Source organism: Rhinolophus ferrumequinum, chromosome 6 (genome assembly GCF_004115265.2).
Source record: "Rhinolophus ferrumequinum isolate MPI-CBG mRhiFer1 chromosome 6, mRhiFer1_v1.p, whole genome shotgun sequence".
Lineage (NCBI taxonomy): Eukaryota > Metazoa > Chordata > Mammalia > Chiroptera > Rhinolophidae > Rhinolophus > Rhinolophus ferrumequinum.
In genome coordinates, this window is record NC_046289.1 from 55,595,621 (window position 1) to 55,612,983 (window position 17,363).

Consider the following 17,363-nt stretch of genomic DNA (forward strand, 5'->3'; position numbering starts at 1 on the left):
TTTAAAGTTCTTTTAACAGTGCCACCGTTTTCATTATTTTAAATAACCTAGTTCGGTTTTTAAGTGGTGTTGTAGTTAGGGCTACAGAGATATAATGGATTCAGAGGCAAAGGCTATGACGTATTTTGATCCTTAACAATTTGTTAATTCAGTATTAACTGACATTGAAATTTGTGTTAACTGTGATTCTCACTTCACCAAGTTTGATATGTCCCTTAGGATATCACTGACTTCTTTTGCTTTTTCATGCCTTTCCCCAGGTATAGTCCTAGTAGCTATAAACCCTTATGAACAGCTGCCTATTTATGGAGAAGATATTATCAATGCATACAGTGGTCAGAATATGGGTGATATGGATCCACATATCTTTGCAGTAGCTGAAGAAGCTTACAAGCAAATGGCCAGGTTGGTGGAAGCTCTATTTATTATTTCATGCCCTTTATTTGATGTGATAATTCCTTCTTGGCTGAGTCACAGATATTTTAAAATACAGCAAATAGCAACTTGTTAATTATTATTAAATAAACCGCCTTGACTAGTTTGTCTCAGATGGCCTGCATTATTATTAAAATAGCCTATAAAAGGACATATAGATTTTAAAAACTGCCTTTGAATTTTATCGTGATCCTGTGACTTTGCAAGGCCAGGTGTCATGTGTTACAGATGAGTGGATCAAGGTTTGGTGGTATTAAGTGCCTTGCCCTGGGTCTTTCAGGTAATGTGTGGCAGTTCAGAACTAAAAGGCGTAAGAGCTGCAAGGAATCTGCCTGTATCTTAGAGAATTACAGGTGCAGGAAAGTGTGAATTTTGATGTTAGTTTTATGTGCTGGGGCTTCAGTGGTCCTGAGCAGCATTAGCAAAATGTCTTTGATATTAACCGTGGAACCCTAACGTTTTGAGAGTGGAAAATGGGAGAAAAAAGCTACTTTCAAGACTAGATTATACTCTTAACAATGTAATGTAATGTAATGCAAAACTATGGATGCGTCGAAGAATAGTATATATTTAAGAAATTAATAGTATATTTAAGAAATTTCTTCAGCTTACAGATAAGAACTTGGAATGTTGTAAATATGATACGGGAAACCCTCCAGCAATTTATGGAGTGGAGAGAAAACTAATACTGCAGAGATTTTTATTTTCCAACCAGACAGAGAGTTTGTTTATACATAATTAGATCAGCATGAGCCAGAAGTTTAGAATTATTTCGGTGACAGAGTCCATAGAAATCACTGTGCCCTTTTATTCATAAAATATTACTACTCTAATAGCAACAAACAGTTATTAGGTACTCTCTGTGTGCAAGATACTTTTTATTTGCCTTCCATTTATTAATTGATTTTATCCTCACAGAACCTTCTGCGGTTGGTATTGTTATCAGTCTTCATTTTACAAATGAGAAAACTGAAGCACTGAGAAGTTATGTAACTTTTCCAAGGCCACATAATTAGGAAGACTGGTTTTCAAATTCCATTAGCCTAACACTATGAAATATTAACATATTAAATATAAAATGAGTTTTGTACTATGTAACGTGCCATATTATGCCAGATTGTACTGTAAAATAGTAACAAGTGTCCCAAGTTTAAGAAACTTTATTTTTTTAAGCTTAAAATTAAGCAAATTCCATCTGTCAGTATAATTTTCTCCCTAAAGTTAGAAAAGCGCAGCAGTTTTATATAGTACTGGAGACTTGCAGTACAGAGTTAGCACCACACAGGTACAACCTGACAACTACTATGCAGAGAGGGAATTGCATAGAGTGCTAGAGCCTAAAAACAGTCTCTGAAAAATTTTATACTGCTCATAGAGAGAACTATATGACTTCTTTGAAAGCACTCTCCTTAAATATGAAAGCTTGGCTCTTACCATCTTTGTTACTGGTAATCCACAAGTAGTGTTAGATTTATGTGAATATTTTTGCCTTTTTACCCTTAGTTTTACTTTGGTTTTCCAACATTTCCCCCCCCTCTATTTTCTGTGGCGTAGCCACTCAATATGGTCTCTTGACTGCAGATTTGTTGGTTGGTTTTCTCTTTGCTCAGTTTTGTTTTTCAGGCAGTTTTAAAGTATGCTTCAATCAGTTATGATATTATGAATAAATCTACACCCACAAAACGTGCCACAACAGCTAAATTGACCATGTCTGCTTAGACTTAAAGTCAGGAATTGCTGTCCCAGCATCATTTCTTGCCATTCTTGTTCTTACCAAATGAAGATGTGCCATCTTTACTAGATGTGAATCCTGGTCTCCTCGAGGCCCCTCCCATCTTCAGGGAAGGTCCAATTCGTTGCTTGTTCACTAGACCTTTATTGAGCACCATCCAAGCACTATTTGGGGTACAGGGGACACAGCAGTGAACAAATTAGACAAAACTACTACCCTCATGAAGTGAGGCATGAGAAGCAATAAAAATAAATAAGATACACAGGCTGTCACGTATTAATATGTGGTGGTGTGAAAAATAAAATTAGGAAAGAAGGTAGGGAATGCTGGGTGGGCCAGAGGGTGTATGTACTAGGCCCAGGGGAAAATCCTCATTATAAAGCTCCTTTTTTTTTTTCTAAACCTAAAAACAAAATTTTAGACTTACAAAAAGGTTGGAAAAATAGTACGCTTCTGACTACCTGTGCCTCAGCTGCCATGTGGTACCAAGTATCCTATCTATGCACCTAGGCTTGAAGTAATGCATGCTACCGGATAAGGAGAGTTTAATGTATGGTATGGAAAGGTAGATTAACTTACATTAAGTAATAGACAGTACGTTTAGATGCCTGCTATGTGCCAAGCATGGTGTCAGCTTGGTACCTCTCATCTTCCTTACATCCCTGGGAACATATATCATCACCTCTGCTTTACAGGTGAGGAAACTGAGGAAAGGAACTTGTTTGGGCTGTCATGCTGATAAATAGTATCTGGGAGCTGAGATTTCAGTCCAGCTCTGAGACTCCAAAGCCTTTCTTCTTTGTCATGTAGTTTTCCTACTTTCAGCTATGTGGCCTCACTCTACCATGTCTATTCCCTCAAATTAACATTGCATACCTCTGTTTCTGCACTTTCGATTCATCCTAGAATGCCCTTCTCCATGCTCCTTCATCTGCCTGATTTCTATTTATTCTTCATGATCCCACTCAAATTTTACTTTTACACCATCTCAGCTCCCATTAAACGACTCCTCTTCAGGGTTCTTTATTAAGTGAATTTGGGACTCGCTTAGTACTACCCTGTTTCCCCGAAAATAAGACCTAGCTGGACAATCAGCTTTAATGCGTCTTTTGGAGCAAAGATTAATATAAGACCCAATATTATATTATATTATATTACATTATATCATATTATATTATAAAGACCTGGTCTTATATTATAGTAAAATAAGACCGGGTCTTATATTAATGTTTGCTCTAAAAGACGCATTAGAGCTGATTGTCCGGCTAGGTCTTATTTTCAGGGAAACACGGTAATCCATAAGGTTGCAATAGGAATAAAATACAATAACTATACGAGTCTATAAAAGTTATAAACAAATGTAATTTAGCTATTTCTATTACGGCGTCTTTATATGACTCTCGGAGGCTCTGTGCTGATGGCACAGAAAAGTCAGATGGACATGAGAGGATCTGAGAACCATGTGACAGGCTTCTCATCAGGAATTGAATGACCTCAGCATGTATCTCCAGGGAACGCTTATTTTCATTTCCTGAATAGTCTCTCTGCCTCTCTAAAGCACAGCTTTCACCAGTGCCAACACACTCTTATAGTAAACATTTACACTTCAAAAGTAATATTGTCATTGTGAACTCATGGTGCAGTGTAAATCCTTTAAAGTTTAAATCTTCTTGGGACTGATCAAAAACGGTCGTCAGAGAGACATAGCAGAGTAGCTTGATTTTTGACAAGTGATAATAATGTAGAAAAACTTACCATCTCTCTGAGAAGAGAGATAAGAATTAGAGTCTCAAGTGAAGGCACATCTTTAAGCCACCACAGTAAAAACACAGTTTGGGAAAAGAAAGCATTATATTACACTAACTTAATGTTCTCTTTTTTAAACAGGGGACCAAACAAAGGGAGAAATAATTAGATTGATTGCCTGCAAAAAAGCAAAACTTAGGTTTTGTTTCACGTGACCATGATCACTTATAAGCTAAAAGTTAGGCCTAGGCGCTTTATACTTTACCAGGGTGGTTATCAGAGAGCCAGCATCTGCATGGGTGGGCATATTCCCTTGTGTTCTGCATGAGTCAGCCCTGAGGCCGGCATTTCTTTGTTTCCTCATTAAGGACCTGGCTGTGAATTGGGAGTATGATCATTAAATTTGCAGAGGACAAGGTGATGGTATTGGAAGATATGAATAGTTCTCAATGTGACAATGATAAACTAGAGATTACACTTTTTAAAGGGTAAAGTTTAGAAGGAAAAATCTATAAAATAATGCACCTGCTACAAAATGAAAACTTAATTGACATAATAATATAGGGAAAGGTTGGACAGACCCAATAGAGATTTTGATACTAAATATAGATACTGAAGACCATAGAAGAGAAATAGAATAAAGCGTAAAATCTCTTTCATCATCCAGAGTAGATAGTCTATCCTTAAATAATTTTTTTCCTGGGGTTTCCAGTGCTTTTACATATTTAATTCCATTTCCCTTTTCCCACACAATCTGGTTTCTCCTAATCACTACATAAGAGTCAATTCAGGCATCACTTTCTCTGGAAAGCATTTCCTGACTTCCCCTCCTCACATTTCCCAGTAATTCCATACACTTCCTCAATGCTTTCATAGTGTCCTGGATAGTCCACTTTTCTAGCAGTTACTCTACTGTTTTTTTGTTTTTTGTTTTGCTCTACTGTATTTTAACTGTACACTTTTCACTTTCCCTCAGTAACCTATGACCCTAAAGTCTTTATCTTCATACAGTGCTTCGCACATTGTGACTACTTATTACATTTGATGAATGAATGGATGAATGAGTAAAGCAGTATTTTTAGGAGGGGTTTTTAGCTCACATAGGAGCCTGAGAGGCCACCATTGACTGAGACAGATCAGAAGAGCTCGCCTTCTGACCAGAAGAGCTCCAGGACATCCAGTACCCAGGCTACTTACAATCATTGTAGAGGCCCTTGAGGCGACAAGCCAGGCCAGAAATCATAAATCTTTGGTTTATGCATCACTCGGATGTTCTAGATTGATCTGTCCTTGATGAGGAGTGGAGAATCTCTGTTCCTTAACTTGGTTTTATCAGGTCCTTGAAGTGATATCTACATTCCAAAAATACAAAGAAGGTTCTTGCAATATAAGGACACGAACCCCTGAAATATTATGAACAGTGGCTGATCAGCCAATCAGAATTTCAAAGAATAATAAATTATTTACATGTACATAGTAATCTAAAAGCCACAGCTCAAATGAATAGAAGAGGGTGGATTCTGATATTTACCTTGGAACCATAAATTTTTTATCCCTGCAGTGTGTGTCTGTTTTCTCCCCATCTCTATTGTATTTCCCTTTATATCTCTTCATTTTGTATTACCTTTCTCCCTTCTGTATCTCTGCTTGGTTCCTTACTTTGTCTCTGCTTTTGTCCAGTCTTTTTGGTATTTCTTCCTATGGCCACATAGAACTCAAAGGACATTTTAAAGACTTTATTGTATTTATTATAAAGATTTCTGATTCCTGTTCTTAATTTAAAAGCAGGTCAATGGATTATTTTACGTTTTTCTCTTTGTAGCCCTTTGTTGGTTTTGGCCATCTCTGACTCAGGGATCCTCCAGAGAAGAAATCCTCCATCTCACATACAGCCATTCGAGACCACCTAAGTATCCGTTGGCCTGGCCTGGTCCAGTTGTCCCCAGAGTTTACCCTGGCTTAGAGTACAGGCTATGGCCCATCCAACATCTGAAAACTCCACTGTAGACTTATTTTGACTTTTATATCATAGTACTTTAGCTTTTGAGGGGGGACTTTAGAAGCCATTTAGTCTTAAAGATGAGAAAAGTGTGACCCAAAGAGGCCATGCAATTACTCAGAGCCACGAAGCTGGTAAATGACGGAGCTAGGGCTGGGACCTGGATACAGAGAAGTTTATATAACGCAAGAGTGGTACTTATGTACGTATCGGAATGCTCTAGTAGGCTTGGATAAAAGGGAATTCTGTCTGCCAAACGCGAGGAAAATATAAGAAACAATAAAGTCCCTTAAAAACATTGAAAAACTATTGGTGATATGGATATAGGATCCTACATTGTGGAAAAGAAAATGTATCCGGCATGTGCTTGGCATCAGTGTGTATCTGTAGGTATTTGTACAAATCTCTGTTATTCGTTGGAATAATCTTGATCTTATTGCCTTTAATATTTTTCTTCTTGTCTGTATTACAGGAAAGGGCTTTTATGAATTTTTATATGATGTTTTATAGGAAAGGGCTTATATGAATTTTTAGATTTTTTGATACAAAACTTTGTCATGAAGACTTGAAATAACTTTTCAAAGGCAGAACAGTGTAGGATAGCAGTTCCTATTAATATTTCCTTTTCACAGATTAGTGGCAGCCTCCTCACCTAGTCTGCCATTAGAAGTGCTGGGAGGCTTTTGTCAAGTTAGCTGTCACACAGGGTGTAGTGACAGAACTGATCACACAGGAACTAGGAAGAGATCATTTTCTAATCATACTGTAGAAGATAATCTGAAGACTGCTGGTACCATCCCTTGATTAAAGTATCGAACAAGATAAATTCTTAGGACATTTTAAATGACTGAAAAAAAGGATATTGGCTCCACAACGAGAACTGTTTTACTAGAGTGATTGATCTTGAAATCAGCCATGAATGAAAGAGGCAATGGGAGTATCCAGTATAGTTTAGAAATTCAAATAGAAAGGAAATGAGACGGTGAGTATGAGGTTCAAGGAAATTTCATAAAAATGGGATCACGTGCAAGCTTGTAGTATAAGAATCAGACATTCCTTAGTGTGTCACCAAGGTCCTCTTGAATTTCCCCACAATTTGGGAGTCAGAGTAACAGGAACAGGCTGTTATAGGGCCATGTCAGAGGGACGTGAATGTACTTATCAGGTCTGCACTGAATACTCCCACTGTATTTTGCAAAGCCTGGAAAATAAGGCAGTGAGCCTCATTTTCTCAAAGGATACAGAATCTTTTCCTTAGAAAAGTCCTAAATTTCTACTTTGGAAATTTATTACCAAGTACTGTTGATTCCTACCACTTTCGTATTTCTTAAACCCATCTGCCTCTCTCAGTCACGACCACCACAACTTCTGTTCAGACTGTCATAATTTTTCATCTGGACCCCCCGGCACCCATACTCCACATTGCTGCCAGAGTGATTTTACAAATTGGGTTGTTATTTTCTGTTTAAAACCCTATTTTGGCACTCAATGACCTTTAGGTAAACTTCAGATTCCTTAACATCTCAGATAAGACTTTATTTAGTTCTTAGTTAGTTCTTGCTAACTTTGCAACCTTATCTGTCATTTTTCCATGTTCCACCCAAAGTGAATTATCTTCTTTTTCCTAACTTCTCACGTACCTGAGCCTTCGTTTATGTTATCTCTGTTTGCTGGAATGTTCCCTCCTAACTTTCTCATCCCTTGCTTGCTTTTTCCTACTCCTCTTTCTAGACCGTGCTCATCCCCGGGTAGTCTTCCCCATTACCTCTTCATCCTTTCCGTGCCCCATCATATACATTAAAGCCTTGAAATACTAGTTTGTCTTTCCTACTAGACCACCAACCACTTGAGGATGCAAATCATGCCTTATGTAACTTGCATCTCTAGTATTTAATTTAGCACAATGTTTGGCATGTGTATTTGTTGGATAAATAAATCTCTTTTAAAAGGTTAAAAGATCTTCTTCTGTAGTGGAATAACCTCCCCATGTTGTGGCCTTATAGGATAGTTCCATTAAAAACCTTGGAAGTAATGTTGTCTCTTTGTTAATGAAGGGCGCAAATGATACCCCCATTATGTACTTGTTCAGTTATTTTGGTGAATTAAAGCTAGCTGCTGGTTTCATCTCAGGAAGTGGACATTTCCTGCTTATGTCCTAATAGAAATCATAGCCAAAGCAGAGAGACTGATTCCTAGGCTACGTTGCTCATTGAAGTTCTATTTCCTTATAGTCAATACACATTTATTGAGCATTTGTGATGTGCCAGGCTCTGGAGTAGGTGCTGGATATTAAAGATGGCATAGGTCCTTATTCTCAAAGAAATAACAGTCTTAGGAGCAAGTTCATCGCTTAGAGTTTTCAGTCATTGTGTGAGTGAACTAAAGATGCAATAGTGATAGTCTTTGAGTTCTGACATACTTGAACAAATCAGCCAACAAATGAACCATTTCTTCTCTGGTAGTGAGGATACTGTAGTAGAAGACAGAGCTTGTGGGAAACACTATTTTATAGACTGTTAGCTAGTAGACAATTTGTAATTTTAACTAAATAGAGTTTTCTTTCAAATTCCTTTGTTGTGGCTCCTTTCTTTTCTGAGGTGATTGACAACAGTACTGTAATGTACCAAAATAACCCTCTAGGAATAAAATAATATGTTTGAGACGTGAATACACAAAACATTCAGAGATCCTCTGTTATAGCTTTATCCTTAGATGTAATGCTTTCTAATTTAATGATTGATATCTTCTTCTCCCTCTCTGTTCATTGTTAGTTTATAAGTAGTTATTTTTATCAGGAAATATCATTCTTAAGTTCCTTCCCACATTGCCGCCTGTATGAACCAGCAGAAATTCACCATGGCTCATTGATGAGAACACGGAGGAAATAATGTTAGTCACATTGAGAAGTGGGCAGTACTGTCAGCTACTCTTCTTTGTTTTACAGAGATGAACGAAATCAGTCCATCATTGTAAGTGGAGAGTCTGGGGCAGGAAAAACAGTCTCGGCTAAGTATGCCATGCGATACTTTGCCACTGTGAGTGGTTCTGCCAGTGAAGCCAATGTTGAGGAAAAGGTCTTGGCGTCCAACCCCATCATGGAGGTAAGACAGCAGCGGGCTTGGCCTTCCGACTGTATTCTCTGCTTAAGAAACAGGTGAAAAAAAATGACTGATATAGCACATGTCAGGAAGTCTGGGATCTCCCATGCACTAAAAGTTGCAAAATACTTTTCCACGTGTTAGTAAGAGACATAGGAAAAGTGAAAATTCACCAACGTAAACATTTTGAGTAAAGCTCAACTATAAAGGACTCTACTTCATTTCGGAATCGTGCTTTTTTAACCTACCATTGAATTTTTGCCTCTAAGTAGCTGGTAGTGGTACTTCATTTTCTAAAGTTTTTTTCTTCTACTTAATTGACTCAGCTCTATTGCTCCTTGTACTAGAAGTGTAAACTACTTATTTTTTCCCAATCCTGAGTTCTTATGCAAGCTCTTTCCAAAACACAGGAGTCACTATGTTAAGCGTGAATGAGGTTCATTATTCCTTTACCCACATTTCATTTTCTATATTTAGTCCAACCTGTTTAGCTATAAACTTTTCATTTTTTTCCAGATTTGAACTATAAACTTAAATTATGATTTTATAAACATTTTTCTTCTGTTTCTGTCAAGCATATCTCACAGTTTTAAGTTAGAAAAAGAAATTCAATAACTATAAATTCTTGAGGAAAGGAAAAACTATGAAAGTCTGTTTCAAAAGCAGAATATGTATGCAAAGTAGAAATGCTATGCCAAAGAAAATGGACTTATTTGAGTGAGAATTTGAGTATTTTAGGATTTGTAACTGGAGAATTATTTGTCTAATATGATTTTAGGAAAGTTACCTTTTTGTAAGCAGTCCCATTAAATGGGGAAAGTAAGCCTCATTAAATGGAGAGAAATTAGTTTGGACATGCAGAAACAAACCTTTCTTATTAAAAATTCAATTCAGCATTTTTTATTCCTGTTTTTCTCCTTTGTCAAGCTTTATTTGTCACCCAAACACAGATGGAGTTTAAAATTGGCCCGATGCACCTGTGGTACAAGTGGTTTTTGCAATAATTAGTCCAGAGGTAATTGTGCCTGGTTTGCAGTGCTGTGTGTGACACTTCAGGACAGAATGCTGTTTCCCCTTGCCTGCATGGCTGCCTCTAGAGCAGCAGGACTTCTATTCTTGGGGTTGAGAGGACAAGATACTCTGGGGAAGTTAAGAGGCCTCCTGGGCGGGGTGCACTATAGAAAGAGAACTGGAAAAGTTTTCTGAAATAGCACGGACAGGAGGAAACAGATATTCGTGCCAAAAGAGAGTAGAAAGATTTTAAGCAACTATTAAGATTTTGAAGATTTTAAGTTACAGATACAGTGGTGGGTACCACTGGTGTTAATATTAAGGAAATACAGTCTGTAGAGCTGGTTTTAGGTTTTGGATTAGAAGCAACAGGGATTTGCTTCCTACCATTATTTTGATCATGACAATGAATTCTTGACATTTGGCAATAGTTTAGGCCGTTCATAGTCCCTAATGTTAGAATATCCCAAAGTCTTGATTGTGATGGCATCAGGGAACCCCATCTTTTCTAGGCCTGGATCATATAATAACACAAGTCTGGAATGAACCTTCTAGAATATGTCAAGTTGAATGAAATATTTTATGACCTTGGATGATCTCTTTTGAAAAATAGCTACAGTGGTTTTTCTACAACACAGATTTGAGTTGTGTTAGTTAAGAATGATATTAAAAATTTGGAATGGTCACAGATACTACTTTTAAATATGTAGTTGTAAGGAATTTACCCAGTTTGCTAGGATGAACAAAAAGAGATAAAGTCATCAGTTTAGCTACTTCCCTCTATATTATTGTTTAGTTTCTTTATAACAATTTGGAGTAAGGAAATTTGGTGAAGAGAGAACTAATTTTCAACAACTACAAATGACAGCATCCCAATTTGAAAGATTAAAATGTACAGGAAAAAAAGTAGGTAAAATAGAACATTTTTTGCTTTAAGCCTGCCTCAAGACTGTGCTTCTGTATCAGAGCCCTTTACTGCGATGTCAAGAAAGGCAAGTCCAGGTCTCCAGTGATCTGCTGAAACTCCTCAAGGATAAGTCCTCATTGGAGCATCTTGCCTGATCAACATCCCAGCCCCGTGCCTACTGGGATTTGTACATTATCCTTTAAAAAGCAAACTCCTCATCCTCGGCATGGGCTGCTTTTGCAAAATACAAATGGTGTACAGAGAAGTTATTCTTTTTGCTCTCTTTTACCTTGTTTTCTTTTTCTCCCTTTTCTCCTGGAAATTTTTATCCTAAGATGGGAACAGGGAGGATTCTTGGGGCACACTGGGTCTTAATAGTTTATTTTTGTCTTCAGTAACCGTCGTTGAAGATTTTCATCTCCATTTGGTCAAAAAGAGTAACTCAACGTTTCACTGAATTCAATAGTAAAATTAAGACCACAAAACTTCTTTCCTTTGGCAATTTCTTGCTGATTCAAATGAAAATAGCATTAAGGGCGGCTGTTGTAAATACAGTACTTATAAGGCAGATGAAACAATTAGGGGGAATGACAGGAGATACTGTTTATATTACTTTGTATATAGAATCTTCTTTCCATATCAGGTTCAAGGATAAGAATCCTTTCATTTTATTTTTAAAAAGGACCCTAGAGCTCATTTATCCTAGTCAGTTTACACTTGGGGCCACTAAGGCTCCTCAGAGGATTAAATGATGGCAAGTTATAGGGCCTGGTCTGATACCCTTTAGATTTCAATTTCACTTGCTTCTTCTACCATTGCTCTATATTTAAGTACCTTTTACACAAAGACAAAGGGGTCTGTTTCAACCCTTGCCTACTCACTGCCTCTTCTCACAGAGTGTAGTGTTATTTTGGTAGGTTGGCTGCTCTGACTCCCACTCTGAGTAGATGGGGGAAGGATGACATATGGGAAGTGGGATACGAATCAGGGAAGGAGGAGAAGCTGTGGCTCACCCTTCCTACCAACTTGCTTCGTTGCTAAAAGTGCTTAGGACAGTGACTGGTAAGCACTCAGTAACTGTTACTGCTGCAGCCAGTGCTACTGTATGTAACCCTTCATCTGCTCTTTGACAGAATATATTGTATTGAAAGAAAATTCTGTATTTATCATTAATTTCCTTTTCTAAACAAAATAAAAATAATGGGAATGTGTCGTGTCGAGACTTTTTGCTGTGCTTTTTGTAGTATCAAGAAGAGGACTATGAGTAAATATCTGTATTGTTAAACTACCTTAGGCCACAAATAGATCACGCTGTTATTTTGCTGGAAAGATAGCTTTCAGTCATTCTTTCCATTTAACATCTTAATCTGTAATATAGCAGTGTTCTCATTGCCATATTGTCAAAACAAAATAGGATACATTTTATTTGATGAAAATACATTTTATTTGATGGATCAGAGAACCTAATGTGTTGACCTTTGTGCCTGTTGCTCTTTTAATAACTTATGTTGTTGCTTTTGTAACACTCCAAAACATTTTTACATCTTTCTATCTGCTATGGTTTTGCACAAGTGAAAGATACTAATCTTATGAAATTAGCATACTAAACATTTAATATATGCATTATGTGAACACTTGCTTTTCTAACTACACCATGTTTTTTGCTTTGCCTAGGAAGAAAAATGTATAGAAGCATGTTATTTAAATCAGAAAGCAGTACATACATTATTTTAAGATTATATAAAAAATTCAGCTGGGCTACATTGTCTGCATTCTATAACAGATGTTTTACAAGTTTGATACAGCTATCAAAATCCAAAGCCAAATTATATTGTCTGTGGTTTCGGAAAATGGCTTTGAATTGAGTGGATAATTGCTAATACTTCACAAATAAGCAGTCCAACTGGGCCTTTGTTGTCACAGGATAAGATGATAGAAACTTCTGGCTAAAGAGATCTTGAATACCAAAGCAACCTTTTCAGGAGAATATTAATGTGTCTTAACCAGCTTATTTACGTAAAACAGACCAAGTTTTTTAAGAAATCAAAACCCTGATGTTTAACTCAGAGGGCTTGTGCCTTGGCAGCTCCCAGTCCTATCCATTCTCTTTCTTCGTTGGCATGAATGAGTGTGTTCAGATACCCCAAGTGGTCTATGAAACCGCCCAGCTGCTGTTTCAGGTGTACTAATTATGAAACTAACTTGTGTGAGCATAATAAGGCAGATATGAACTATTAGTATATATTTGCATGGTTGTGCAGTGAGTAAAATACACACTGTGTCTGCAGGGCAAAATTGGTGCTGTCTTAAAAGAATCCACTTTAAAGGGTTGTGTCCTATACCATCCTTTCTCTCCGTGAACCAGCCCTGTAGGTGCTATGTCATGAATTGCACTTCTAAAATCTTATTTTTTCCCTTTACTTCTTAGTCAATTGGAAACGCGAAGACAACCAGGAACGATAATAGTAGCCGTTTTGGGAAGTATATCGAGATTGGTTTTGATAAGAGGTATCGAATCATTGGTGCCAATATGAGAACTTATCTTTTAGAGAAATCCCGAGTGGTGTTCCAGGTAAGCTGGGCGTGTACACATATACACATGTGTTAGATGGCCATAGAATTCCAAAGCTCATGCTTGCTGGTACGTATTTTATTTCCAGGTACTCTTGAGCACATTATGACAATATTACTACAAACCACATTCGAACTGAAACATGTAAAATGATGCCTGTTAGAGACAGAGGAATACCTATTAGACAGTCTGTGGGGCAGAGCCCTGATTTAGGTTTAATGGTTTTGACTTTTCCTGTAGATGCTTGTAAGAAAAACTTAGGTAAGAAGAGGTGCTATTAGTTTAGTCTTGTCTCTCATATTTCCCAATTGATAGGAAAGACATTGGTTTATGCCTTCAATGAGTTACAGTTTGAACTCAGTTCAAGAAAAAATGAAATTATCCTGTGCTCTTTTCTTCCTTCTTCTCCTCTCTTAGAATTTGACATTATTATATGTTTAAATAGAATAATAAGGGTGAAAAAATCTTCACAAGCCAGTTGTGAACTACTGTCAAAGAGCACACTCAAATCTGTGTGCAGGATTTCAGTCACGTTTCTGCTCTGGGACCTACTGAGAGCCATGAGTTTCAGCAGCCTGCAACTATCCTGGCTTTGACTTTGGAGATGTGCCTGATTTGTGGCCACCTAAAGTATAATACTTGATTTGTGTAGTAAAGCAATAGTCACCCTCCTCCATTGTTCTAATGTGGGTGAAAAAGGTGAAGGGATTAAGAAGTACAAATTGGTGGTTACAAAATAGTAATGGGAAAGTTAAGTATAGCATAATGAATATAGTCAATGATGTTATAATAATTACGTATAGTGTCAGATAGGTACTAGATTTATTGGGGTGATCATTTTTTAAGTTATATAAATGTCTAATCACTATGTTGTACATCTGAAGATAATATAATATTGTATGTGAACTGTAATTGAAAAATAAAAAAAGTTATTTTAATAATGTAGGTATATACAGAGCAATGTTAATATGTACAGATATATACTTGTATAGTTTTTTTGTTGTTGTTGTTGGGAAATATTGGGGAACAGTGTGTTTCCTCAGGGCCCATCCGCTTCAAGTCAAGTCATTGTTTTCAATCTAGTTGTGGAGGGCGCAGCTCACTGGTCCGTGTGGGAATCGAACCGGCGACCTTGGTGTTATGAGCACTGAGCTCTAACCAGCTGAGCCAACCGGCCATCCCTGTATAGATTTTTTAAAGAAAATGTTTAGTAGCCAAAAGAAAGAATGGGGAAATATGTAGATCTAAGAGAAGACTGGGTTTAAATGGTACAGATTTGATTGATAGGTAGGTAAACAATTAAAGGGTCAGTGGGTATGGTGACCAGAGGTTAGTAGTGCTTAAGACAAAACATTGAGGCCTAATCCTATCTTATCTAGAGATATTGAAGCAATTCTAGCTGCTCCCCAATCCCCAGGGCTATATAATATGGAGGAATTTAGAATGTCAAAATAAGTCAGACAGAACATTATTGCTATTGTCCATGTACAAAGACGACCAAAGCGTTTCTGTAGATCCACCTGGCTTTCTAGTTGTCTGTGAGCTGAACTACCTGATCTCTTGCCTAATCATGCTTATGATCATTGGTACATTGTTAATTTGTTCAGTATCTTATGTTCCTGTAATAGGTTTTCTTTACCAGATATCAGACCCCTTTGAGCATCAAACCTGACCTTGGGCTTACTTGCAGTGTTGTTTAGTCAACTGAATACACTGCAGAATTCAAGGATATGACAAGGATATGATACTAGAGTATAAGGATTCAGTTTTGCATGAATATTATTATAATATTGTTAAAGTATATTTTTAAAGTGTACATGTGGAAAAAGACTGACAGGAAATAATAAGAAATGATCTTAGAATTGTACATGATTTATTTTTTATTTTACAAAATATTTTTATTGATATTGAAATATATAAACTAAAATGATGTAGAAGACATAGTGCATTCGTGGGTTTCTTGAAACAACCATAGTAGATGGTCCCATCTAAAATATGGCAAAAATAGGATGGCTCAGTTGGTTAAAGTGCGAGCTCTGAACAATAGGGTTGCCGGTTCAATTTCTGCATGGGACGGTGGGCTGTACCCTCTGCAACTAAAGATTGAAAACGGTGACTGGACTTGGAGCTGAGCTGCGCTCTCCACAACTAGATTGAAGGACAACGACTTGGAGCTGATGGGCCCTGGAGAACACACTGTTCCCCAATATTCCCCAATAAAATTAAAAAAAATAAAAATAAAATATGGCAAAAACAGGATATTCTTTTTTATTCAGAGTGTTAAGAAGACTGTGAATCTAAGAGGTACTGTGAGAAAATACTGAGTATTCCAAAAAAATGGTTTTAGCTTCCCCCGAAGATAATGTTCTCTTATGACAATGCCATATATCAAGCTGTTCCCTCTTTCAAAAAGCATTGCTATCAGATATTTTATGTTGAATGTGACCAACAGATACAGACTCACACATATGTACATGGCTAATAAATCATAAGGTTGAGTAATGAGAAATATGTATTAGAAAATTTGGGAAAGGACAATTTATTGCACTGAGATAATTAAATATTAAAATTTTATTTTATGATTGCATATTCTGAGTTTCAGAAGAAAATGCTGTAATTGAAAACTCTTCTTATTTCAAAGGCAGAAGAAGAGAGAAACTATCATATCTTCTATCAGCTTTGTGCCTCAGCAAAGTTACCTGAATTTAAAATGCTGCGATTAGGTATGAATATGGCATTAGATTTATTGCACTGGTATTGTTTTCTGTTAATTTCTGAGTTCATAAGCTTACTTGTTGAAAAGGAGATTATCTCATACTGAAATATTTATGGATGACTTAAGAGGTCTGCAATTGGCTTCAAGATAAACCCATGGGTTGGGGAAGGTGTTAGTGGCTGTATAAACAGAACAGGATTGGTCTTGAGTTGATACTGGTTTACAGTGAATGATGACTACATAGGGGCTCATTATACTGGTCTCTCTACCTTTGTATATGTTTGAAATTTGCCTTGATTAAAACAAAAAAAATTTAAAGGAGTTTATGTGATAGAGGCCTGTGAGGTTTTTGATGAAGGTAATAAAGTTTTTGAAGCATGTAGATTGGAATAAAACGTATTTAGGAAAGGACTATTCATCTCATCAGTTAAGATAAGTAAACTACAAACATTTCCCTTCGTTAGTTAATTTTGAGTTTTGCATTAAAATATAACCGAAAACATAGGCAATGGAACTCTAGACACTTAACTGTACTATCACTGCCCCTAATTCAGAGTAGACATAAGGGTAGAAGTCAAGTCATTTTCACAGACTACAAATCTTTTTTTCTTAATTGCAGGAAATGCAAATACCTTTCATTATACAAAGCAAGGTGGCAGCCCTGTGATTGAAGGAATCGACGATGCCAAGGAGATGGCACACACCAGACAGGCCTGCACTCTGCTAGGTAATGTTATTTTAGTCTTGAGCTCTTATGAACAATAGCTTTTTGATTCCAGCAATCTTTGTTTGAAATATTTGCTTAGCTTGGTATTAAAGTGGTGAGTATTGTTGAGAGATTTCACATTCCTTATAAAACACATTTGGACAGCAAATGGGCACGAGATTCCTTTTTAAGGTGGTGGGAACTGTTCTAAAATTAGATTGTGGTGATGGTTGCACAGCTTTGTAAGTTTACTAAAAATCATTGAATTGCTTACTTAAAACGGGAATTTTAAGGAATGCAAATTATCCCTCAATAAAATTATTTAAAACACACATTTAAGGCATCAAGGGAGGCAGGACTAATTAACTTTGCTTAAGTTTTTTTCAAAATCTGAAACCCATAGTTAAATGGGTTCCTGTGCAAACTCACATTTTGTGGGGT

The 17,363-nt window shown here is 36.9% G+C and overlaps 1 protein-coding gene across 8 annotated transcripts in view; it reads left to right on the forward strand.

Moving 5' to 3' along the window:
* Window positions 1-17,363, forward strand: part of MYO5A (myosin VA) — a 163,496-nt gene that overhangs the window by 58,772 nt on the left and 87,361 nt on the right. For all 8 annotated transcript variants that reach the window (XM_033107344.1, XM_033107342.1, XM_033107343.1 and 5 more), the window contains exons 4-8: window positions 261-405; window positions 8,857-9,013; window positions 13,357-13,500; window positions 16,142-16,223; window positions 16,836-16,943. In XM_033107344.1, coding sequence (XP_032963235.1) covers window positions 261-405; window positions 8,857-9,013; window positions 13,357-13,500; window positions 16,142-16,223; window positions 16,836-16,943 — 636 coding nt within the window. The remainder of the gene's footprint in view (window positions 1-260; window positions 406-8,856; window positions 9,014-13,356; window positions 13,501-16,141; window positions 16,224-16,835; window positions 16,944-17,363) is intronic.